A 27,205-nucleotide genomic window follows, 5' to 3' on the forward strand; every position below is an offset into this window, starting at 1 on the left:
TCATGTAATTTTATAATTTACTACAGTAAAAACATTCTTTATACAAGAAATTAATATAATTCTATATAACATTTAACCATGATTGACAACATATGTAACATAACATATTTAGTGTATTTTATCATAATATTCATATTGGGCATACTATGTATTATGACTAAACCATAAATATATATGACAAAATCCCATTGCACGGACAGAGCATCTGCCCGAATTCGTTGAATTTCACTGCAATGAGTCACAACTCAGGTAGACCTTTAGGATACTTTTAATTTTTATTTGTTAGTAGCCATGTTCAGTGTACATTTCAATGGACATAAAGCTTCACAGTGAAAAAGTCAATCATTTTGCTTTTCTCATCTGCTCCAATGTCCAATTAAATAAAATACATAGGGGAACAATCACAGAAATGAAAAATGCAGTTTTTGTATGAATGGGGCATGATTCTACACTACGTATGTTTCATTTCTGAAGACTGCATGAATGAGGAATCAAACGATTAATGCAAAAAACAACAACAACAAAAAACATGCGCGTATGTTATTTCGGAGTTTAGCGATGGGCTTTTTTCAAACCATGACCCATGAGGCAGGCGAATAGCGTCAGCACCATCTTGGGATTCACCTCCACCAAGTCGTCAGGTAGAGCATAGACACGAGCGCCGATCTTCCGGGCCAACGAGACTGCGTATCTGGGAAAAAAAAGGAAGGGAATAACAGGATGACTTGGCGGGAAATACCAGTGGTGGAAGTACCGGCCTTGGCCACAGGGGGCAGTATAATAGTCTTGTAGACGCAAAAGAGCTGCTGTAATATTTGTTTCAGCGTTTACTTGGCGTTTTTGAGCTTGTCCGCGGTCTTCATCACGCCCCTCTCTGGTCTCTTCACCATGTCCCACTTGACGGTGCCGGGAGCGATGGCGTCGATGAGGTCGATCACTGGCAGGCTGGTGCTGATATGGAGATCCTGCGGAAAACACAAAAGCGGCATCGCGATTTCAATTCATGAGTTTCTTGTCCATTAACATCTGTCAGAAAATGACAAATCAAGTCACCTGCACGCACTCACCTTGAAGCTGCTGATCTGCGAATCTTTACCCTTTTGGACGAGGGTGGTGTTGACCCATTTGAGAATGATCTGCTCGCCCACTTTTTCGCCATCACCCAGGTCCGATAACACCAGCATCGTGTACCTGCGGATGGAAAAATGCGACAACAGGTCACCTGTTTCTGTACGTTGCTGTCAATGGTCACGTAACCTTTGTCATGTGCTTCTTATAATTTTGTTGGCTTTCTTGTGGGTTTTTCGATGCTTTTAATGAATTTGTTTAGACCAGGGGTGTCAAACTCATTTTGATTCAGGGGCTGCTTTCCACTCATATTTTACCTCAAGTGGTGATTATGTCCGCGGCCTAATTAAGCTCTAAATAATGACAGGTCAAAAATTTCCATTTTTTTTCTTGATGCTAATAATTACATATACATTCTGAAAATATTGCAGTTCATGTATTCACATTTTATTGCAGAGTAATCTGAAATTTTCCTAAAAATGAGCACACAATTTCTGCATCAATCTGAGCAAGAGGCAAATTTCTGAATGTCGTCAGTGCACCCTCCAGTGGACAAAATCAGTAACAACAGTTCATTTTAGTTAAAAACGTAATCTGTCCTCATAAACCAGACTGGATGTCCTAACAGGCCAGTTATATATACTAGGGGTGTCAGGCAATTACATTTTTTAATCATAATTAATTGAATGACTTCAATAGTTAAACTCAAAATTAATCACAAATGTTACATCTGTTCTAAATGTACAATAAAATATACAATAACATTTTTTCCTACGTTTTCATACTGTTGTTATTTTGTTAACATAAAATTGGAAAAAATGTTAAACTAATAAAAAAAAAATATGGCTGCATATTTTAGTCATTGATGCAGTAATTTCATAATTTATCAAATTTAGTTAAAATGAAAACGATGTACTGTACTGTAAAGTGTGATATTGATTTGTGTTGGGTATTTTTCTGCCACTAGATGGCATAATTACATTTGTCAGACATTGGTGACAGCCTAGTGCATTTTTCTTTTCACATTAAGAGTTACCTAATCTTTAACGTGAAGTAACTTGTGAAATTATGCACAATTTAAAAATTATAAAACACAACTTCACACTAGGTCTCCACAAATATATGCATCATTATTAAATTTATTATTGCTAAATTTTGACATGGACGTGTCTGCCACGTTACGACTGGAATTCCCCCAAGTAAGGAGCTGTCAATCATATGTTGAGAAAATTAGTGGCGTTAAAGGAACTTTAAATTAACTCAAAAGGCACTAATTCTGACACCCCTAATATATACTAATACTTTTTTTAAGACAGTGTACCGGTATAAAAAGTCCTTTATAAAAATACTGAAAATATATTTTTAATATTTTTTCATTAAAAAAAATATTAATTCATCTTAAACCAGTGCAATCAATCTAAAAAAAAAGGCCCCCAGGCAAACGTTTCAATGCAATCTAACCTCCCACAACACAGCATGCAACACACCTCCTCATGAGCTGCCACACCAGCGCCAAGGTGTGCATGGGGCTTCCCTCGTTCAGGTTCTCGCCGCCGATCCCGACGAGGGAGAAGTGGGCCACGTTCCTACCCAGGCCCACCGCGTAGTTGCAGTTCTCCAGCTGTGTGCCCAATAAAAAAACAAACTGTGCATTTTGGATTCGATTTGAATCGGTCTCGTTCTAATTGGTGCTGGTCACGAGTCTGACCTTTTTCATGTTAGCCCCAAGGGCGGGGTACGGAGGCTGATTGACTTTCTTCCAGTTGACGGGAACGTTCACCCTCTCGTAGAGCTGCAGAATCACCAAACCGTCGCACAGATCGCTGGAATAATAATAATAGAGACAAAGTAGCATTAGATTTATTTAAACACACTATACTTGTGTATACAACATGTATAAATTAATTGTGATCGTTCACCTTTTTTTCTTTCTTTTGAACAGCTATGGTAAAGATTTGATTTGGTGGGGCATTAGGACAAAATTAAAATAAAGTATTGAGAATTTAAGATTATGTGAGTAATATAGGAATATATTTTGAATATTTAAAATATTGTTTATATTATAATTAAATAGATTTGAATTATTGTGAATTAAATAGATTGAATTATTCCATTTTCATTTTAATGATAATTTTTGACTGAGAGTACAGATTTATTTTGAGCGATCATTACTTTTTTTTTTTAAATATATACAAATAGTACAACTGCATATTTAACTGTAATTTAAAAAAAGTAAATACAAAATAAATGTCTACATTTCTGACAAATATGGTACAAAATAATTTTGGAGTGATATGTGGAGGATTTTTCCAATTTTCTTTTAATTTTTAAAATTTTAATATTTTGGGGGTTTTCCCAATTTTTCCAGGCTTTTTTGTTGTTGTTGTTGTTTGTTTATTGAACATATAAACATAAACAAGTAGCCGATAAAAAAAATTAAAGGAAAGAAGAAACTTATGCAATCATTAGTGATAGTTTACATGTTCAAAGGGAGTAGGAAAAAGTTGAAAACTTATCTAGTCCTACCCCTAATTCTTTGTATCTTTTGACTTATTTTATTAATACAATAAGTTAATACATTTCAATAAAAGAAAGGATGCCTGAGCTACTTTGCGACTTGACTTACTGGTACATGTGGTTGACGTATGGATTGACGCCCAGAGAGTTGATCCAGTTGCGGAAAGTCTTCTCTTCTCTGCTCTCGGCTGTTAAGACAAAGGACATTGCCGCTGTCAGCCGCCCTTTCCTGCATTAAATCGTAGAATGCCAAAGAGGTCCGTTAGTCTCACGCTCCAGTTGGGCGGCCTCCAAGCCGTTGACGTGGCCCCTCTGCAGGGCCGGGTGCGTGTTGAACAGATTGGCCACGAAGGCCAGGTTGAGCTTGCTGTTCCCGGCCGTGACATCGTGAGCCGTCACAAACTGCCGGCAGTCCAGACGGGCTGCCTGCTGCAGCATCAGCTCGGCGCGCCGGTTCGGGTCACGATCCTACCAAGAAAAATGTTGCGACAAAAGATGAAAATGATGAGACAGGACAGATTTGGACCACAGTTCCACTAAAGTGACTCACATTTATGCCGCTCATGTCGATTTTGACACTCATGTAGTCGTGCTCTCCACGGGGAGCGATCTGGTCTAGGAGGTGGAAGTAAGCCCGCGAGTCCTGCGGAATGAAGAAGCTCAGTCGTAACATGTTCATTAACATGACTCATCATGGCAAGATATTGGTAGGGTTTGACATTAAGACTGGAGTGGCCTCACTGACGTTGAACTGACCAGGCAAGTACAATTTACAGAAATAAAAAATATAAACTCGTGTCATGACTGGGTCATGCCAGGGTTAAGTTTGGGTCATGCAAGGGTTATGTTTGGGTCATGGCCGTCAGGTCAAGTCTTTGTTTTGAACTGATGTAACCGGGATCTAGTTTCAACTGGTCTTAAGCTATGTGATGACAGGAGCTATGTGATATACTGGAAAAAAAGAACTGATAACTTGCAAAAAAAGTAACTACAAAGAAAAGGCTTAAATAATACAGCATAAAGACGCTAAATGAGATACAACCATTAAAACTTAGCGTAGCGGAAATGACAGATTGCAAACGACACAATTTACCTAGCAAAGGAGTGGAGCAACAGCCTTTTGTCTGCTGTTTATGAAAAGATAACTAAATATATTTGAGTGTCTGGAGCTGAATTAGTGTCGAAAAGAAAACAATAATTAAAGGGATACTTGACTCATTGAGCCATTTTCAGCAGTAAAAAAAGTTTATATTTTGTATATAAATAATGTGGTAACTTCATTATTTTTCATGTATAATTAATACCTTTAATAAAAAGTAATTTTTCTACTTTCTGTCGACTGATGATGACATCACCTATGCTGAGGAAGTAGGTAAGACCAATCATGGCTCAGTTTACTGACCAAACCCAGAAAACAGGTGAGCCATGATTGGACGTCACCTGCTTCCTTAGCACAGGTGATGTCATCATCAGTCGACAGCAAGTAGAAAAAATGACTTTTTAAAGGTATTAATTGTGCATGAAAAATAATGAAGTTACCAAATTTATTCTGGACAAAATATGAACTTTTCACTGCTGAAAATTGTTGAATGAGTCAAGTATCCCTCTAAATCAAGAATAATAATGTCATCTTTCGAAACGATGGCTCTGTTCAAGGCTCAAGGGCAGTAGGGATGTAATGATAAGCGCAATATCGCGATATCGTGATATTAAAACTGCCACAATATCATCGTCGTCATGTTCACGATATTTAAATGCAAGTCAGGCTGATTTACATTTATGCAGTCCTAGAAACCTCTGGTGGCTATTTTTTTTAGCGCAATTTAATTTTCATTAGGGATGTTTTGGCCCTTCTATGTTTAAAATTTACACTAATTGTCAGATGAAGGGGAACGTAATGTGCCTGTGAAGCAAGTCAATATGTGGAGGAACTCAATATGAGCATGCATTAACAACATAATAATAAAACATAATAATAATAACATAACATTGATGTTATTTACAAAAGCACAATATTGTGCTTTATTTTTATTATTATTATTTTTTTTAACAACATTGTGACCTTTTTTAAACAGCGGCAACCTCCCTAATATTGTGATAATTATCGTATTGTGACGTTTGGATATCGTTACATCCCTAGAGGGCACCAAACTCTTCCACGAAATCACTCTTCCACAAAAAATAATGTTAGGCCACTCTCGTCAAGTTAATCTTATTCAAAAGTCCAAAATCCAGATTTTTTTTCTTCTGAGTAGCGTCTGTGTGCGTGGGTGTGCGCGTTGTCAGGGAGACCTTGATGTCCTCGCTGAAGTTGCCGATGCGCTCGGTGCCGGCGTTGTGCAAATGGTAGTTGACCCAGCGGAGCAGCAACTCTTCAGGGGAGAGAGACATCAGGTGGTCCAGACTCTCTGCCTCGTTCAGGAGGCAAATCATGCCTGCAAACACACACGAGCACGGCTCATTGGGCCGGACCGCATTCAAGGTCGGATGGAGATTTCACACTCGCGTACGTTTCGGCTGAGTGCAGTGAGAGATCCTGCACGGCCTGACAAAATGATCACTTACATCAAATGTTTTTAAATATTTAAAATATCGGTGTCAGGCGCTTACATTTTTTAATCGTAACTAATCGCATGATTTCAATAGTTAACTCACAATTAATCGTAAATTTGATATCTGTTCTAAATGTACAATAAAATGTACTATTGTTAACATAAAAGTGGAACAAAGTTAAACTACCGGTAATAGAAATATGGCTGCATCTTTTAGTCAGTGACACAGTAATTTCATAATAATTCATAAAATTGAGTTAAAATTAAAACGATGTACTGTACTGTAAAAAATAAAAATTTCTGCACATTTTTAAAATTGTGAAATACAACTTGACCCCAGTCTCCACAAATATTATGCATTATTATGAAATTTATTACTGGTAATTTTTGACATGGATGTGTCTGCTGCGTTGCAACTGGAATTCCCCCAGTACAAGTTTTATAAGTAAGGGGCGGTCATTAATCTCGCGTTAAAAAAAATTAGTGGCATTAAAGGAACTTTAAACTAACTTAAAATTAATGCACTATTTCCGACACCCCTAATTAAAAATGTATGAATAAATCGATCCAATATTTATATAAAAATACCTGAAGATGTTGCAAATATTTTCATTTTATTAAAAAAACAGTTTGGTGAAATGTATTTTATTTTAGTATTCAAGTTATTATATTTTTGTATTACTATTTGTATTTTATTTTATTTTAGTTACAAAATATTGTAATACAATGTTATTGGTTATCTCTTGTCAAAACAAACAACACAGCAAATTTTAGCAAAACAATTATTAGACATTTGTTACAAAAACAAATTAATTAATCATATGAATTATATAAAACAGTAACAAGCATGCCAAATTGGTGTTACAAATAACAATGTACATACACTACAAAAAACAAAACAAAAAAAAACTATACACTGACCTTCGTTGCGACTGATTTCTATATCAGCAAAGAGGCCCACTTTGATAATCTGCCAAAACAATCCCAGCACCAGATGAGGTTTTCCAACCATCAGATCAAGTGCGTCGATGTTCACCACCGTGCAACCAATGGCCGAAGCCGAGTTCAACGCCAAGACAAGATTTTCCTAAAAATGTGCAACCACCCCCCAAAAAATGGCATCATTTTCATTTCATTCTTTTTTAATGACTAAACATTATGTATACAGTACATATATATCCATACACATCTAGGGCTGCACGATATTGGAAAAACATGCGATATAGTTGCTGAATATAGCAATATCGATATTATTGCGATATTTAACATGTACCTAAATAAATAAGATTTTTATTATCTAATGAAAGAGTTACATTTTTTTTTATCATGTGGCAAAATAATCAAACTCAATGTATTCTTAAGTCATTTAATTACCTCTCGATAATGTTCAACTATTGGATGGCAGTGCAGATTTTCGTTAAGTACATTGTGTTCCAACTATGTTTTGCATTTGCATTATTAGGGCTGGAACACCCATGCAACTATGGGCGTGGAAACCAAATAAAAAGAGAGGGTGATGAGGGGATTTTTTTCCCCAGAGAGTGCAGTAGTAAATTGTATCAGTCAGTTCCCCTCCTCTCTCCACGTGAGCTTTGAACTGAGTGTCTTCTCTCCCTTTTTGTCATGTATAATAAATGTCAAACAGGTAAACCTGACAGTCTGACTGGTCAAATCCAGATAAAAGCATCAAATTCCATATCAAACTTATTGCATGTCTTTGCAATATCCATATTGCATAGGCCAATATCACGATATCGCTATTTTTTTTTATTTTTATTTTTTTGCACTTTGGCAGCAACAGACTATCACGACTGCACGCGTTCGCAGGCACTCACCGTCTTTGTGAAAGTAGTGAGCTTGCGCATGTTGATGACTCGCTCGTCGATGGTGTCGGGCTGGGAGAGGTTGATCATTTTGCTGCCCGGGAAAACAGAAAGTAAGCTCGCGGCATTGACGTAATATGTGTTTGTGTGTCTTTTCAATGTGACACACTGAGTGTTGTTAACATGCCAAATCTGACTGAAGATAAAAATCGGCACGTGTGTCAAAAGAGCTCACCACAGCAGGATGCCATCGCGGACAGAGGTGAAGAGGCTTTCATCGTCAGGGTTCATGGGCAGCAGGTGGCGGCAGTCGGGATCTTTGGCCAATGCTTTGTTAATCCAGTTGACAAATGCCACCTTCTCCTCATCTTCGCACAAACATGGAACGCACACGCACTTTAAATGTCAAACGGCAAGTGCCAGAAATGTAAACATACATTTTTTTTCTTTAACCCACAACCATGAAATTATAAGAGAAAATTTTGATTAGAATATTTATTGGTCCTCCTGAACAAACAAAAACCTTTTTTTTTTTTTTTAACGGGGGGGATTTGATTTATGTCATATTTGATACATCCGGTCACAATGCTTTAATTCTGTACATTTATAATTGTCAAAAATATCATAATAAACAGACATATCAAACATATAAGTTATAACATTTCACACTATTAATAAGTAGGGATGTAACGATATCTAAACATCACGATACAATATTATCCCGATATGAAGCTCACAATACGATAATTATCACGATATTGTGGGGAGGTTGGCAATATTTAAAAACGGTCACAATATTGTTTAAAAAAAAAAAAAACGCTCATACCAAAAAAAAGCACAATATTGTGCTTTTGTACATAACAGCAATGCATATAAACCACCTACAATCTCTCATAACAATATTGAAGTGCTTACTTGTTATTGCACGTGCACATTGAGTTCCTCCACATATTGACTCGGTTCACAAGCATATATACGTTCCCCTTCATCTGACAATTAGCGTAGATTTTAAACAGAAAAGGGCCAAAACATCCCTAACAAAAATTAAATTGCACTAAAATAATTGCAAAAAATATTATACTCATGAAATAGAGATGTCTTGGATTTAATATGAGTTATTTAGCTTTATAGGGTTAAAGTCACAATCCTCTTAAACCAACATGATATTTGTTTCGTTTTCTTTGAAGCACAAAATCCACACTGCATTTGTGGCCTAAATCACAGGTGTCAAACTCAAGGCCCGGGGGCCGGATCCGGCCTGCCGCTTCATTTTACGTGACCCGTGATTCTTGTTAAAATCTCTACCAAAATTTCTAAATGTCATGTGTGAGTGTTAACTCATTCAATCGCAGCCATTTTCACAGAAGCAACCCCCTTCAGTCCCGGCTGTTTTACTGGATTGTGACTGATTTTGCACAGAATATTCTGTTTTATTGCTATAAAAACATGGAACCTACCAAAAGAAAGATCAAAGTTTCTTCTTTCATCAGGAAAAAAAAAAAGTATATTTATATCTGTTTCTGTTTTGCAGCAATTAGCATTACAATGTAGCTAAGTTTCATCATTATTCACAAATCTGTTTAGAATTGTGAGTAGTTGAGCTTTTTTTCCAACATGGTCCTGGTTGATCTCTTATATTCTTCTGTCACCTGCTGGCTATTTTTTGTAATTACTATATTGCTTTAAGCGACCTCTTCAGGTCAGAGGCTGCATAAAAGCCTTCTGTATGCTCTAGCATAGAAAAACATACCAAAAAAAGAAAAAGTATAAATACATCTTTGGGACGCTTAAAACATTTAAAATAGAACATATTTATACGTTTTTGGGAGCAAATGAGTTAAGGGACCAACAAGGTAATTTTATTCATTGTATATTTTTTAAAATAATTGCTAGTTGAGCTGTTATCCGAATTGGCCTAAAAAAAATAAATAAATAATCCATATTGATCGGGCTGTAATTCTCGCACCTGAGTAGGAGTGCTGTGTCCCTACGCTTGAGATTCCCGACATCCCCCCGAAGGACCGGATGCCATCTCTCCTGGTGATGGATTTGCGGAAGGTCTCGCTGAATTTCTTGCTCTTCAGCTCTTGATAAATCTTAAAAAAAACAAACATTTTTTTAAATAAATAAATAAAAAAACATACGCCTGTGTAGTAAAGCGTATCAGCCGCGTTCAAACGCGAGTCAAATTTTGAGGACATGAGCTCACAGAGACAAACTCCTCAAAGCTGATTTTCTCATCTTTGTTGGTGTCGCCGGTCACGAAGGTCTCCACAATCTCCCGCACTTGATATCCGGGCAGGGAGAAGCTGGCTTCGCGGAACAGCTCCTGGAGCTCAAAGTCGCTCACGTAGCCGCTGTGGTCGATGTCTAAACAAACAAACAAACAAACAAACAAAACAAGCAAACGCACGCAAAGCAAAAATAAGAGCAAACAGTAGTAAGCTATCCTTTTTTTAAACAGTTACTTGAGGATCATTAATATTCATAAATCTACTTTATTATCATTATTATTTGTTGCCTGATGAGTAATGTAATGAATGCATAGATTAAAAAAAAAAAAAAAAAGCACACATCAAGCAGTGATTAAATGTGAGGCACGGTGAGCAGGCAGTGGTTGCTGGCCACCGTCAGCATACATGGCCTAATAAAACAATAAAATATTGATGATTAACCGATCAGCAATGATTTGCAACGAAAGAACGAATGCTGCACACGTCAAATGAGCAATAAAAAAAAATAAAAAAATAAAAAAAAGTGTCTTGACTTTAGGGCTGATCGTAAAAGTCGTGTGTGCGTGTGTGTATGAACTGACCGATTTTATTGAACGCCTCTCTGAGCTCTTCCAGGTCCTCCCTGGAAATGTGGGTCACGTGCTTGTCCATGGTGGCCTGAAACACACACGCCGCATCAGAATAAAAAAACAAAAAAAACAAAATCAGCACTGTTTTGCAGATTTTAGAATAGCTTACATCTACTTATAATCAATTTAATTATAATTTTATAATTAAAACCAGTTCAGTTATAAGCATCATTTAATAAATTTAATTCCTGTTACATGTATATGTAGTTATTTTGCTAATATTTACGTAGATTATTTACAAAAATCAATTAACAATTTTCCAAAATTTATTTGATTGATAAAATAATAATACAAATGATTAAATTAAATAGGTGTAAAACATGCAAATATTCATTTATTTTACATGATTGTATAATTTACAATAAATCATATAATTAGACAATGATTTAAAAAATCAATTTAAAATGAGTATGGAAATACGTAAAAAGTTATTCTAATAAACTAATTCATTCTCAATTTTAAATGTCATTATTGTGGGAATGCTTCAGCATTCTCACAATAATGACATAATAATGACAGAATGACAATAATGGCATTCCCACATATGTTATTGTGATTTTTATTCTCCACACTTTTTTACCGCCTAACAACTCCCACATAATACTTCCAATTTACATTCACGTTCAAATTTCAACTAGCTTCAAAAATTCACGCCTCCCAGGGTATGTATCGTCTGATTCCACATTACTTACAGTATTTGCACAATTTAACAATTAAGATGAACTTTTCCCCATTCATTTTCAATGGGACATTAAAACTTTTTGAACTTTTTTAAGTATCACTTTACACGCCCACTTCCATACATATGACTTATCATCATTAGCAGGTGTCTGATACTGCTCGGTGGCACAGTTGGTAAAACACATTGTCCAGTAACCAGGAGGTTATAATTTCATAATTTATCTCTCAATTTGCTTTCAGCATTCCCATGCAATTTCTCCAGAAATTGCACTTAAGTCTAGTTTATGCAGTAGTTGTGAAACAATTTTATCATTTACAACAAATCAATTATTAAATGAGAAAAATGAATGAAGAATAAAAAAAAATAAAATAAAAAAAACTTGAATTAACCAAATTTAGGGGAAAAGGGAAAATTAATGCAACACATATTACGGGTGTCTTGATGATCTAAATGTTTAGTGGGCCGCATTACAGACAGGAAGGATGTGGCTTCATACTTTGCCCACCCCTGTGCTTGCCTATACTGAATAACACTCACACACACAAAAAATAAAATCATAAAATCAAGTAGTTACCTTAACAGCTTAGCTAGAAATCAAAACGCCCCCAGGACCACCACCACCACCACCAGCGGACCCGATCGGCGGCGTCTTGTCCTCCGCAGACGAGGAAGGAAGCTGTAGAGCAGCTTATCACTCTGGAGGAGAGAACCTTTGGCCTGTTTGGACCCTGAGATAGGCGTAGTCCACATGGTTAACATTTAACACTTATTATTGCCTTGAAAGTCTCAAGAAGACGAAGGAAGTCTGCCATATTGGCTCTAAAGCCGCCATCTTAGGCTCATTTTCACTATTTTCAGGGCTCCTGCATACTAGACAGATGGAAAAATTCACACGTTTAGAGTTACATCACCCTCTTTCCCTTATTCAGTCATCAAACTACTTCACATATACCTTTAAATATACATAAAAATCAATTTCTTTACCTGCATTTTTTCTGCCAACACACCAAGCCTTCCATGTTTTCTATCCAGCCTCTCGTGGACACATGATCAGCTCTTTTTGTGTTCGAGGTGCTCTCCGGTTACTGTGGCCCACCAACAACAGCTGATCTCAGAGCAGCAAGTGGGCCAAAGCAGATGCTGGCCAGGTACAATAACCTGCATTATTCAATAGCAGCCTGAAGCACAAAGCACAAGATCAAGAATTGTTGACGTAAATGTTCTGGATTTGCACACTATTGCACTCACTGGGTTTAAAAAAAAAAAAAAAAAAAAAAAAAAAAAAGATACAACTGGACAAAAACAGTATTTCCAATGTTATTATATTTAAAAAAAAGAAAAGAAAAAAATGCTGTTCAATAAAAAAGTAAGGAAAATATTCAATTAAAATGTAATGCACAAATTTTAAAATAATACTAAAAAAATGTCCCTAAATAAAAGATGGAAAGAAACATTTGTCAAAGATGAGCTATTTGGTTAGTTAGCTAGCTAGCTAGCTGGAGTGAGTCTCAATATTAGTAGTCTATTACTTTTGTACTAATTTAATTTGATGTGATTTCTTTTAATGTTCAAAATTATTTTAGTGGAAATAATGACTGAGGCTACATTGAAAGATCCCATTACCCACATATTAGTCAGCAATATTTAGCCCACTGGTCGACATTTTGAGGAAAATTGGGCTTAGCATCGGCCCGGCAGTATGTAGGGCAGGTTGAGACAGTTCCACTCCTAAAAGTTCACTTTGGCAGGAAATAGGCTGTAAAAATGATTACATTCTTAATCCTTGTGGTATTTTTCCAACATAATGTTAAAGAAATGCATACGTTGAAATAAAACATTAAGGTGATTTAAACTGTAGGTAAAAAAAAAAAAATGCCTAGTGTAGTGATGGGAACATAATCCACCCACGGAACGTTGGGACGAAGGGAGAGTTCCGGGTGGGAAGGTTTTGTTATGATGAAAGGAGTAAATGTGAGTTAGCCGGTTAGCCTCCAGAAGAGTGGAGAGTTGATGTTGAGACCTGAGAAGCTGATGTCAATAAAACACCAGCCTTTAGCTCCGTGCTTCTACACTCCGCCTCCGACTCCCGTCACTGTTCGCGACACTAGAATATATTTCATGCGCTCATTGATAGTAGGGGATTAAAATAATAATAATAATAATAATAATAATAATTGCTGTAATGCTGAGTCTTGACCACGAAGGGGCAGTGATGGAATAGCTAAACGCATTCCGACTCGCGTCTTCTTCACTGGACCGGTCAACTTCACGATATTTTTGTTCAAATTTGACACCGCTAAATTGTGTCAAAATTCCAATACTGTACCAATAAATGATACTGGTGATTAAAACAGTGAATAGATAGAAAAATTAATCAACAAAAACGGACCTTAATGTTACTACAGTATTAGAAACATTGCAGTCAAGTACAAAGAAAATAGATTCTAAATCAATATCGGTCAGGTCAGGTATAGATGAAAAGAAGGCAGAAATGTAGTTTCAAGCAAAGCAACGAAAGTAGGTTTGAGGCAGAAGGAAGGATGTTAGGAGGTGGTTGTATGAATAGAAATATACCATACCTGTAAAACATTTTATAATGCACATAGACTATTGTCCCACCCTGATTTGACTTAATCCATACATATTCCTTGACGTTTGTGGCCTTCACAACACCTGTCGATGCCATTTTTTTTTTTTTTTTTTAATGGACCGTTTAATTAGCGGCGCGCACGCAACAGCCGGCTATGTGGGGGCGTGGTCAGCGTACCACAGCTGTCACGTGACCCGGAAAACCTGCTCTTTAATTCCTGGGCTGGGATCAGTGGGTGGAATTCGTCGCAGCTGTTTTGAGACGAAGCTGCGACCACCATCACCATCGGCAAGTCCACCCCTGCTCTTCCATCGCGGTGCATTTTCCGTTCTTCCCCGTCGAGACACCACGGCGGAGCTTCACCATGTCTGGTAAGAGTCAAAGTCAACACGCTCGGCTGCCTGATTCCTCTGCAGTCCTGCTCCTCCTGTTCTGTTCTGCCATTTTAACACGTCGCTATATATATATATTTTTTTTAAATCGACACGAGTAACTGTGGTGGTAGGGGTAGAAGTTGTAGAATTTTTAGGATTAGTGTCATTTAGCATGGATAGCAAACTATTGCGTGTAGTATTCGCACGGCTGCGTTTTTAATTTATTTTATTTATTTTTTTTAATGAGTTGCTGCAGCACTTCAGATCGTCCAGTCAGCGTCCACTCGATATTAGACTTCCGGTTAGGATTTTCAAAATTTGAGTTTAACGTGTGCGTTTTTTCATTACTTTTATTTTTTTAAATACAGTATTTTTAATTTCTTTAGAAGGCCAATCCCACAATAAAACTATACTCATTTGCATGGAAAGAGTTCATCTTATATTCTTATTCCTTGTTCCTATATCTGTGGCTTGTTGTATTTCAAAATGGTCTCAGGGTCAAGAATTATTATTATTTTTTTAACGTTATTTCTTGCCTTGGTGAAATTAGCTCGTTTTAGAAGTGTGCCTGCCTCCTCCTGTTGTATAGTTTGGCTGTCTAATCTTTGGAGGTTGTTGAACAATTTCTGTAGGCTACATACATTCAGCAAACCCTCTGTAATTCGGGGAAAAAAATAGTAAAAATACTTAGTTCTTTAATTTCACAAGTGATAGGTGGGCTGTCCCTGAGACAAGTATTAGCATACAAACATTTAAAATTTCAACTTTCCATCATGTCCACTTTCAAATATCTGCCGTATCTAATTAATGAATTTTATTTATTTTTTATTGCAAATACAGGGTCATGTTGAGAGCCAATTTTGGTACAAATTAATTTATCTATTTCCTAACTGAAACCGTTAAATGTTGAAAGTGGAAATGGCTCTGGTTGCATCACTGCCACTTCACGTTTCTCCACTCAGTTGCGTCTTGTAACCTAAAACAAAAACAAAAAAAAATCTACTTATTGCTTCATTAACTCATTCACTCCCAAAGACTTATTTATACGTTTTTTAGGTTTTTGCTTGCTAGAGTTTTTGTATGAAGGCTTTGATGCAGTTTCTGACCTGAAGTGGAAGCTTAAAGTAGTTATTACAACAACAACAACAACAACAAAAAAAAAGTTTGCTTCATCTGTTTCATTAATGAAAAAACAACTTAAAAACGTGTAAATACGTCTTTGGGAGTGAATGAGTTAAGAAGAAAAAAAAGTGTCCTAAAGTGAACACTGCAAAAATGTTACATCTTTTTGCTCTTTTTTTTTTTTTTTTTTTTTTTCCCCCATAGGCTTTTATTTTTTGCGGCTTCCTGTTATGGTGTCTAACTTGATGCAGTGGACGTGCAGTCTCACTGAGGTTGTGAAGTTCATTTCCTTCTCCTCAAATACTCAAAGACCCTCATGTCACGACTCATTTTAAAGCACTAGCAATTCAGATTACAAAACTAAATGCATATTAGTGCTAGATTGTGGCTGGAGGCCCCACACCGTCTTGTCAAATAATGACAAACAGTTTTAAAAGTAATCGTGTCGAAGAAGTGGGTTTAACCTCCAGTTAGATCATCTCATTGTCGAATTTGAGATGATTCCCTTGAGGAAAGGACTCATTTTAGAGCAAGTGTCTCAATCTCGACCAATTTTAAAACAATGTATAGTAAAACATGAATCCTGTTTTTTGTTTTGTCCTGTTTTGAATGACTGATTCTTAGATTCTCACTCGGACTTTTTGGAAGAATGACCTTTAACCCTACCCAGTCTCTTGCTCGCTACAAATGAGCTCACACATTCTGAAGTCCCTTGAAAAAATGACTGATTTTCAAGCAATCTCAAAGAAAATGAGTGATTTTTGGAACACACTTCTCAGTCCAGACTCTCATTCGAAAATTGCCGGTTTTGAATACCTCCTCATTCCAGACTATTATAAAAATAAAAAAAATAAATGTATAAATTACTGTAGGTAAGTATTAGGGCTGGGGATCTTTGACTGTCTCACGATTTGATTCGATTACGATTTGTGGGTCTTCGATTCGATTCATAATCGATTTTCGATTCTAGATTCAAATGATTTTCGATTCAAAATGATTTGATTGACAAATGATTTCTGCTTCAATTTACAGATATGTAAACATTGTCATGATCTACTCCAGTCTACTTTGCAAGACAAAATGACAAATAGACATTTTTTTTTTTTTTGTTTGTTTAAACATTTATTAATTTTGTATTGTAAGTGCCTTTTTTCCACAAAAACAGCATGTGGGCTACAACTGCCTTTTCCCCTTCTTCTTCATTTCTAATTTAAATAAAATCGATTTTTGGATATTAATATCGATTCGATTAATAAATGAGAATCTCTATTCTTTTATGAATTTATTTTTTTGGCACACCCCTAGTAAGTATACACTACTCCCACTACTATTGGAGAAAATATGGTATCTATAATACCATAACAAACATTTTAATAAATAAAGCTTTTGGAAAAATTAGCATTGCTAGTCTAAAACGGTGGATGGCAGCTTTTTGTGCCAACTCATTCAAATACTGAACTGTGCCAAATGAAATGAATAATTTTTAAAGGAATTCTCAGGGGGAGAAAAAATGTACATTATCGATTTTAAATATTTTTGGTGTTGTACTCAGGCGAAGCCTTTGTGACGCTGGCCACCAATGACAGCTACGCCAAAGGGGCCATGGTCCTGGGCCGCTCGTTACGAGACAACAACACCACCAGGAATCTCGTCGCCCTCATCGGATCTCACGTCGCGGAACCGTGCAGGTAACGACGGTAAACCGTTGCTATTCACATTGTTCGGGATGAAGACCCAGTGTGAATAATAGATGCTCGTTGGTATGGCACTAATAGTCTTTCTATGCAGAGGATTAAGAATATGGCCATGATTAAGTCATTTGCTCCCAAAAACGTATAAATACGTTCTATTCTAAATGTATTGTTTCCCAAAGACGTATTTGTTTTTTTTTGTTTTGTATGCTAGAGCATACAGAAGGCTTTGATGCACCCTCTCAACTGCAGAGAAGGGGTGAAAAAAATGGTAATTATAAAAACAGGCAGCAGAGTATAAGAGATCAACCAGGGCCATGATGAAAACAAGCTGTTTCCCTACAATTCGAAGCAGATTTGTGAATAATGATGAAACTTGGCTATATTCAAATGATAATTGCTGCAAAACGTAAACAATTACAAGACAAATATACTTTTTCTTCCTGATGAAAGAGGAGAGAGACTCTAATCTTACTTATGGTAGGGTCCATGTTTTTATAGCTATAGAACACAATATTTGGTGGGCCTTGCAAAACCAGTCCAAATCCAGTCAAACAGCGAAGGGGGTTGCTCCAGTGAAAATGGCTGCCAGTCAATGGGTTAAGCAGTTTCGCTAATGAGCATGAAATAAATTCAGTAAATCCACTGATAGGTGCAATAGTTTATTTTCCGGAAAATGGCGAGGGTTTCGAATACTTTGTGTCTACAAAACGCCTCATTTTCCAGGGAAGTGCTGCGCACCATCTTCGACGAGGTGCGTCTGGTGGACGTCACCGATTCGGGCGACACCGCCCACCTCGCCCTGATGCAGCGGCCTGACTTGGGCGTGACCTTCACCAAGCTGCACTGCTGGACGTTGACGCACTACGAAAAGTGTGTGTTCATGGACGCTGACACCATGGTGACTAAACCTACACTTGTTTTTTTTTGTTTTTTTTGGGGGGGGGGGGGGGGGGCATTTTGTATTTTAACTACTGGTGATACCGCTTGTGTTTTTGTTTTTGTTGCAACAACATGGCAACCTCTCAATTACGACTATCACCAAGATCTCATTTTTTAGTCCAAAGGTGTCAAACTCAAGGCCTGAGGGTCCTTATTTGTAATATTTGTCAATTGTATGTCCCACCGAAACGTTAGGTGCTGTGCAACATCGACGATCTCTTTGAGCGGGAGGAGCTTTCGGCCGCGCCAGACCCCGGTTGGCCGGATTGCTTCAATTCGGGAGTGTTTGTTTTCCGGCCGTCTATCGAGACGCATGAGAAGCTGCTGACGTTCTGCGCTGACAACGGAAGTTTTGACGGTGAGCCTTTTGCAGCCTTCTTTATAGCGTGTGCCAGGTTTACCTGTTTGACATCTATTAAACACGACAAAAAAAGGAGAGAAGACACTCTGTTCAAGGCTCGAGAGGAGAGTAAGTGACTGATACAATTCACTCCTACACTCTCTGAAGAATCCTCTCCTCACCCTCCTTTTTATTTGGTTTCCACGCGGCCACGCCCCTACTTACATAGGTGTTCCAACCCTAAAAAATGCAAATGCAAGGCATAGTTGGAACACAGTGTACTTGTTTGTCTGCGTTGTGCATGTGAGTGGAAGATTGCTGAGTACGTGTGGTCAAGTTTGCAATCAATTCTTAACAGGAAACAGGCGGCCTCAGCAGACTGGCTCGAACCATTCTGCTGCGTTCGATGTAGTGGTTCTTCAGCTTCTTGAGCAAAGCATTCTTCTTTGCAAGCAGAAGCAATTATTCATCGCAGCAAATGTATGATAACTTATTTACAATTATTCCCACACCATGAAAGCAAATGTTTTTATATTGAGTGAGATTGACTAATTGTGCTTGTCCGGTACGTCCAACTTTGATGGAGCTCACGACACTTGACCCCATTGCAGTGCAAATCTGTGCACCAGAGGCCCTTTGAACCATGCGAAGGGGGCTACCATTCCCCCCACCACTACTACTGGGGGGGGGGCACATAGGACTGTACACTTCAACCAGATGTATGATCACAAATTTTAAATATGTGCTCTATACATTTAATTTTTTATAAATGTATGCATTTCTCAATGCGTATATAAAAAATTTATTTATTTATTTTTAAAAAAGGGTTTGAAGCAAACAAAACCAAATTTATTTATTTTTTATTTATTAATTTATTTATTTTTACCTGCAGTGCAAAGGGCACTCTTGCATTAAAAAGTACCTTTTCAAGGATGGCACAAAACTGTTGAACGGCAAACTAACTCCATTTTGTGCCTTGTTTCACGAAAATCAACTCACTCAAAAATATTGAGGTACTACATTTGTCTTAATGTTATCATTCCACATATGCTCACGTTGTACTATAGTACAGTTTAAGACCTGGTGTAAGTGTAACTAAGCCATGTCTGCCATCTACTGGTGAATGGTGATATTACAACTTAAAGCGAGTGGCCCGTTGCATCTTCACGGTGCGGCACCCACGAATTTGCATATTCGCCGATTTATTAACCTCCAATTCTTTTTTTTTTTTTTAAATATATTTTCTGTATTTTTGTCACATTTGGAGGGAAAAAAAAGCTTATCGTTCAAATTTTTTGGTTTGAGGAAAAACTATTTTTTGTTTTAATTTTTAGTCATTCTGCAATTTGCCAATCCCTGGTTTACAGCAATTCTTGTTACATTAATCTTGTCATTCTGGAATCCTTTTTGAGGAAAAAATATATTTTCATAAAATTGTCCAGTTCCAGGCAGCCGTCTTTAGAAAATTACAGATTTTATTCCAGTCTCCCCCTTTTTTTTTTTTTTTTTTTTTTTTTTTTAAGATAATCAAAATTATATTTTAGCATTGTTGTCTCCTCCTTCCCTTTTTTGGAGAATAGCACTGCCGTGATCGCAAAATAACTTGTATACAGAGAAATCGTCTCAATCCGGACTAATATTGGTTTTCGTGTTCCCAGGTGGCGATCAGGGCGTCCTCAACAGTTTCTTCAACACGTGGTCAACAGCCGACATATCCAAGCACCTCCCTTTTGTCTACAACCTCAGCAGCATCGCCATCTACTCTTATCTGCCCGCTTTCAAACGGTACGCACACATACGCTGATTGAGTCGAGAGCCATGACGTGTTTGTGATATTAAGAAGCATATCAAAGGTGGTCTTTTATGTGTGTGAGGGCCCAGTTACAAGATGAGGAACACGACCCGACCTACTTGTCACCTTTTAAAAGTGTCTTCTTTTTTTTTTTTTTTTTTTTTTTAATCGACCACTGGTTAAACTTACTAATAAATTATATCTCAATGGAAAAAATCTCTGCCTTAAATAAAAATCAAGTATCAAGATTTAAACAAATATGGTCTATGTACATAGAATATTTTAATCTCAATTTGGCAACTTAATCCTGCCAAGATTCTGCCTGTTAACGAGAGCCACCACATCGTTACAACTTCTGTTTTCGCTGCTCCTGTATTTGGTATTTTGTATCTGATTGTTTTTATTTTTATATAGTCAGGAACCTAGTTGCTGCTAGTGGGCTCGAGCATACCACACTATACGACACTATACTCAATAACTCCTTAAGATTTATTTCTAGTGGGCACTAAGCATCAACACTTGGTGTTACTGCATGCTAATTAGTCAATTTTCTTGACGCCGTCCCCTGTGGTCGGGCGGGGGTGGTTCTGGGGATTCCGGGGGGGGGGGGGGGGGGGGGTGCTCGCTTTGCTGGACCGCGGTTGACGGCTTCTTTCTTTGGTGGTGGTCCTTATGCATGCCAGATCCGTCGCACCAGCATCTACTGAAACTCAACAGAAGTACCCTCTCCCTCCCACAGCCCCTTGAATCAGTTGGTGCTGGTGTCTGTGGTTCTCACTTTGCTTTATCTATCCTTCCCTCCTTCCTCTCTTTAGTTTTTCCTCTGGTCACTTGAGATCTTAATTTATTAGAAGTATGAGGTTTCTGGGGTTGGCATAAGACTCCGGTTTTGTAACCACGCAGGAGGGGTCTTGTTGGTGCTGGACTTCACTTTGATGGATTGGATGTACTGGCTTCTATTGATCTCACTCTGCCTTATCGATCCTTCCCTCCTTCCTCTCTTTAGTTTTTCCTCTGGGCTCTTGAGATCTCGCTAAATTTGCTGGAATTTAGAGGCTTCCGGGGTTGGCGTAAGACTTTGATTTTGTAATCATGGGGAAGGCAGGAAGTGTTTGGTCGGTGCTGGATGTCACTTTGATCTACCTTTCTTTTCTCTTTATTTCTTTTTTTTTCTTACCTTTTCTCTGGTCTCCTGACCATTTAAATCTCACGACTCTGGCAAGATTCTGATGTACCTGGTTAAGGCGAAGGGTAATGGGATATTTATAAGGTTTTAGGTGAATGAATGAGTATAAATTTATACGTATTTGCACGCACGCAAACGCACACACGCAAACGCACGCAAACGCACGCACACATACACACACAAAAAAAAAAAAAAGAGCAATGATGACAAGACGTTGAATCGGTAAGACTACCGAATGAACAATTCTGAGCTCTTAAAAAAAAAAAATTAAAAGTGTCTTCTGTTTCCTTACAGCTACGGCCACGACGCCAAGGTGGTGCACTTCCTGGGCAAGAGCAAACCGTGGAGCTACGCCTACGATGCCCAGAAGGGTGAGGTGATTGGTCGCCCCGACACGAGCGGGCTGCACCCGGACTATCTGCAGTCGTGGTGGCGGCTGTATGCCGCGTCAGTGATGCCTCTGCTCCAGCGGGCCTATGGCGACGCGCCCTTCGCCAGCGGCATCACGAAAGCGGGCAACGACGTGAGTTATTGCTCAAGTTGGGTCCAACTTAGATCTGTCGAATTATGCGTGTGAAAATTAGCATTTGGGGCAAATTCTGTAGAAATAGTGGCGTCACTATGGACTATTTTTAGAAGTGATTAATCTATTGATTATTCAATCCCTTAACGCATTCGCTTCCAGCCATTTTCACAAAAACAATCCCGTTCGCTCACAGATGTTTTACTGGATTTTGACTGAAGGTCCGCAGAATATTGTTCTATTGCTATAAAAACATGGAACCTATCAAAAGAAATATTAAAGTCTCTTCTTTCAACTGGGGGGTGGGGTGGGGGGGGGGGGGGGTATTTCTATTCGTTTCTGTTTTGCACCAATTAGCATTACAGTAGAGGTGGGAATCTTGGGGCACCTCACGATTCGATTGCGATTACGATTCAGAGGCTACGATTCGATTATAAAACGATTATTGATTTCCCCCCCAGGCAGCAGAAAAAAAACAATGTATTTTGGTGCTTTTAATGTTTCGTACATTAGTTACAAAAATAGTACAAAAGTCCTCTCAGGCCTAAATAAACTACTATTTCAGTATCAAGTTAACAGTTCAAAACAGTAAATAAAATACTCAAGTCCTCATTCTGTAACAACAGCTTTTAAGTATATTCAGTCTTCAACAGAATAAAACATAGCATTGAGCAAAAATATATTATTTTTATCCACTCAAAAGTGCACTGAGGTATAAATGAAAGACAATGTGAACTACTACTTCAATACAAATGCCTAAAAAAAAAAAAAGGTGCTTTCCTGCTTTTTAAGTTGTGTAAAGATGAACATGTAAACATTAAAGTTTCTCAGAGGTACAAAAAAAAAACCCTCAAGTGCTTTTCTGCTTTTTAACTTGTGTAAACATGAACGTGTAAACATTAATGGGATCGTTCGGCTTTTTTAACATGAATCTCAATTTGATCCTCACCTCCCGTGTGTGCGATCAGCACTGACTTCTTTCTGACAGCGTTCGGTGACACCAGTTCTGGTTCGACGTTGGACGAGAAGAAAATAAAAAAGAAAATAGTCCAGCAAGCTGGCTGGGGTCTCGGAAATAAAGCGTTTTTCTTCTAAAAACTTTTTGTTTTCAAAAGCGTGATACATTTCCACCACAATACTCTTTTCTGAATAAAGTCAGACGCCATTACCGCCAGCCACTACTTTTCTGTTCGTTCGTTCGTATCACTGCGCGGCGCCCTGTAGAACGCTAACCGACGCACTGCAGCCAGCTAGCTGATACTTCCGCCTGAAGTTGTTTGCCTTTTCGGAGCAGGTCTGATCTGACGAAGAGGTGGGTTGGTCAGCTCAGCCATGCTTGTTGTTGTTTTGAATCTCGAGGCGTGAGTTGTGGATGTGTACTCTCGGTCCGTCCCGAAGACCGCGCGCGCTACTGCGTTTCAGTTCCGCGTACTTTTCGCTCCGGTTCACTTTAGTTTCGCTTCCCTTGGCATATTTATATAATCGGAATTTGGACGTTTGTGAATCGTTCTCGATTGTTCCACGGCCGAATCGTGAATAATCTAAGAATCGGAAATTTTGCACACCTCTACATTACAGTATAGCTAATTTTCATCATTGTATACAAATCTGTTTAGAACTGTGGGGAAATCATCTTGTTTTCAACATGGCCCTAGTTGATTTCTTATACTCTGCTGCCACCTGCTGGCTTTGTGTAATAACTACCATTTCTGCAACCAAAACATTCTGTATGCTCTAGCTGTCTAGTATTATTATTCTTCTTATTTTTTTTAAAGGAATGATGTACTGTTAATGGTTCTGTTTTCCATCATAAAAATAGAAGTTGGCAAATGTCTTATTTTGATTAAACACTGAAGAAAATCAGTGAACAATTATTGTTTATGCTGAAATCGGAGGATTTGGATAATTTAAAATTAAAAAAAAGGCTCCAAACGATTACTTGATTATTAGAATAGTTGATTAATTTGAGAATCGATTGTCTTAATTTTGACTGCTCTAGTAGAAACTATTTGCTTTTTTTGAGGAACCCCTTACAAACTAAAATGGCTGCTTCAAGCCAAAATTGGCAATTGCCCCCGCCCCCAGAAATGGCTTCGAGAGACTTTTTTTTTTTTTTTTTTTTTTTTTTTTTTTTTTTTTTTTTGTCTGAGTTTTAGTAAATTAATTTTTCAACTAAGGCTAAAATGCCATATATATATTATATATACACACACATAAAATAATAAATCTGTTTAAGGATGTAGCCAATTTTAGCAAAGGTGGCCAGCATTTTTTTTTTTTTTATTATTATTTTGACCACTTAGGACAATATTTTTAAGGGGCTGACAAGCAAGCAGCTCCTCTTATATAACCATCATTAGCATATAGCTTGAATTTAAGATATATGTACAAGTTAGTAATAAAGATGGTGAAAGGTAACAGACTAACAGTACATTAAACTTTTATTAAAGTGCAGTTTGTACCAGAATTCCTTGTGCAATCCAAAAAAGACAATTATGCCGATAGTACATTTGAACTTTTAGCTCAAATACTGTTGTCTTTAACATTTATAACAACAAATGTTGAGTGCATTTGAAAATAAAACCAAAACTAAATAGCAATTAGAAATATGAATACAACATGTAAACAATATAAAAAATACTTTTGAGGCATGCACGTTGATGGCTTCATAATAAAGCTCTCCAATGAAGTGGAACGGAGTCTTTTAGCACTGTAACATATCGTTAAGACATCATTGCCACATTTACTATTCAGCCATAAAATCGCTTTTATAGGCCAAGCCGTGCGTCTAGTAAGAGCAGGCAGGAGGACGGGCGGCAGGCAGTCAAACGAGCGGTTGAGGCTGTTTTGGAAGAGAAAACAAATATAAGGCTGATATATATTATGTAAAACTGACTAGTCGACTATTTAAATTAGCCGTCGAGTGTTTTGGACGTCAACGTAGTCACGACTAGTCGACTAATCTTGGCAGACCGAGTGGCAAACTGCTTGAAGTAAGCATTAAGCATGTATTCTTATTTGCAAAACTGTGTGTTTTTATTTGATGGTCTCACATTTATTGTCTGGGAGAGACTAAGAATAGGTACAAAGAAATACAAGGTTTGTGAAGGGGTAAAAGTATTTCCAAAACATAGGGGTGTCAGGCAATTTAAAATAATAATAATAATAATAATAATAAAAAATTATCGCACAACTTAAGTGGTAACACAATTACACATTTTACATCTGTTCAAAATGTACAATATTTTTTCCTTTTTTCAAAAGTTTTCATACTTTTGTAAACATAAGTGGGGAACAATGTAAACTAAGTTACTTAGTAATAGTTCCGTAGTTGAAATTAAAGATGTACCATAAAAACGAGTGTGATATTGATTTGTGTTGGTCATTTTTCTGCCACTAGATGGCATAACTGCATTTGTCAGACGTTGGTGACAACTCAGTGCATTTTTTTTCTTTACATATTAAGAGCTATCTAATCTTTAATACGAAGTAACTTGTGAAATTCTGCATATTTTTTAAATTGCAAAATATAACTTGACCCCGGTCTCCACAAATATATGTATTATTATTACTGCTGCATTATGAGTGGAATTCCCCAAGTACATTATGGGGCAGTCGTTAACCGTGCGTAAAAAAAAAAAAATAAATAAAAAATAGTGACGTTAAAGGTACTTTTTTTATTGACACTCATTTTGACACCCCTACCCAAATGTATGTCATCAATTTTCACCAGTTTCTCACTTTTCCAAAAAAAAAAAATAAAATACTTTTATTTCTCACCTGACAATGCAGGATAAACTCCCACAGGCCGAGTGCTGGGATCAGACTACTTCCTCCTCGTCCGCTACATCCGCCGCCGCCGCCTCGGCGGGTGTGACCTCCCGCCGTCCCATCTCCTCGGAGGAACGGAAGCAGCGCTGGGAGGCGGGTCAGATCGACTACTTGGGTGACGACTCCTTTGCCAACATCGAGCGCAAGCTGGACTCCTTCCTCAAGTAGCAAGTAGGGCTGTGATGAACAGAGAGCAGAGGGGCCTGTGAGGAATTGAACCCCCCACCCCGACCATGCCTTCGCCCCCAATTCCACTGAGACAATAAATAAACGGTGTGGGATGTCACTTTATCCCCAACGAGCTTGATTAACACTGTTAAATTAGTATTTTTTTTTTTAGCGTCAACAATGCATAAATAAATTTCACTATCGTGCTAACAATACACCAATTGGGTGATTTAATTCTGGGCAAAGCAATCCATGATATTGCACTCTGTAGAGGAGGTGGATGGTTACCCCTGGATGAATTAGCATTCGCGACTGAGCTTCAACACTGGATGCCAGAGATGAGAAATAACAGTAACATGAGACAATGTAAGAATATCGTGCCGACAATATGGCGACTGTGTGACATTTGGATTGAACCATATGTGATGTAGCAGAACAAAGTCTTCCCTCCATCAAACTAGCATTAGCCACTTAGCATCAACAATGGACACTGGGGTGGTAAATTACGGCATTACTTACAACTTTATGAAATTAACATTCACACAATTTGATATAATCTACCATGTTGGCACGATACAGCATTTGTGTGTTTAAGTTTGAAAGAAAATCATATTACCGTATGTAGCTGCGCACTGTTAACTCTTGATAAATTAGCATTAGCAACATAGCACCAACACTGGATAGGACAACAAGAGAATTTTTTTTTGGGGGGGGCGGTGGCAGAATGCCGAACGAGTTTTCTCGAGTTCGCCCAAAATATGGAAGAGTAATTTGTGTCGGCTCAGCTTAAGGCAGTAGTGATTTTTGGACTAAACCAATCTGTCACTGAAGAACACTATTAACACGTGATGAAATTAGCGATTTGGCGTCAACTATGGATATTGCTGTATTTCCCCCTCGATTACAATGTCAAAATAATTGATATTATGGCTCACTTATACCAGTAGGGAAACTTAAAGTACCATATAGCACTTAAGTGTTGGATGGATAGAGATGGGGAAAAATTGTCCTACACTCAAAAGAGAAAACATACACGGGCAATTTGTGATGCTTGTGTATCATAGCAGAAAAACGATAAAATATGGATGCTTTGTCCCAGTTGGGCATGTAAAAAAAATATATATATATTATATACTTGAAC

At 37.7% G+C, this 27,205-nt stretch overlaps 2 protein-coding genes across 4 annotated transcripts; one reads left to right on the plus strand and one right to left on the minus strand.

Moving 5' to 3' along the window:
- Nucleotides 1–285: 285 nt before the first annotated feature.
- pls1 (plastin 1 (I isoform)) lies at nt 286–14,722 on the minus strand. 3 transcript variants are annotated; one of them, XM_077540039.1, is made up of 18 exons: nt 14,273–14,722; nt 12,490–12,683; nt 12,080–12,233; nt 10,776–10,851; nt 10,170–10,330; nt 9,927–10,056; nt 8,196–8,328; nt 7,973–8,054; nt 7,059–7,224; nt 5,878–6,020; nt 4,136–4,228; nt 3,858–4,053; nt 3,695–3,773; nt 2,777–2,891; nt 2,556–2,689; nt 1,068–1,191; nt 832–965; nt 286–691 (listed from the first exon to the last, which is right to left on the minus strand). In XM_077540039.1, the coding sequence occupies exons 4-18, from the start codon at nt 10,843–10,845 to the stop codon at nt 553–555; spliced, it is 1,899 nt and encodes a 632-aa protein (XP_077396165.1). In that variant the 5' UTR covers nt 10,846–10,851; nt 12,080–12,233; nt 12,490–12,683; nt 14,273–14,722; the 3' UTR covers nt 286–552. The 3 variants fall into 3 exon arrangements, with proteins under 3 accessions (XP_077396165.1, XP_077396163.1, XP_077396164.1); XM_077540037.1 differs by having other exon boundaries at nt 14,085–14,722; XM_077540038.1 differs by lacking the exon at nt 14,273–14,722 and adding an exon at nt 13,133–13,474.
- Nucleotides 14,298–26,298, plus strand: LOC144032284 (glycogenin-1-like). Its single transcript, XM_077540041.1, has 7 exons — nt 14,298–14,466; nt 17,144–17,279; nt 18,009–18,183; nt 18,420–18,582; nt 20,223–20,349; nt 21,837–22,065; nt 25,858–26,298. Exons 1-7 carry the CDS (start codon nt 14,460–14,462, stop codon nt 26,062–26,064), a joined length of 1,044 nt encoding a protein of 347 aa, XP_077396167.1. The 5' UTR covers nt 14,298–14,459; the 3' UTR covers nt 26,065–26,298.
- Nucleotides 26,299–27,205: the final 907 nt, after the last annotated feature.

This window comes from Festucalex cinctus, chromosome 12, assembly GCF_051991245.1.
Source record: "Festucalex cinctus isolate MCC-2025b chromosome 12, RoL_Fcin_1.0, whole genome shotgun sequence".
NCBI classification, from domain to species: domain Eukaryota; kingdom Metazoa; phylum Chordata; class Actinopteri; order Syngnathiformes; family Syngnathidae; genus Festucalex; species Festucalex cinctus.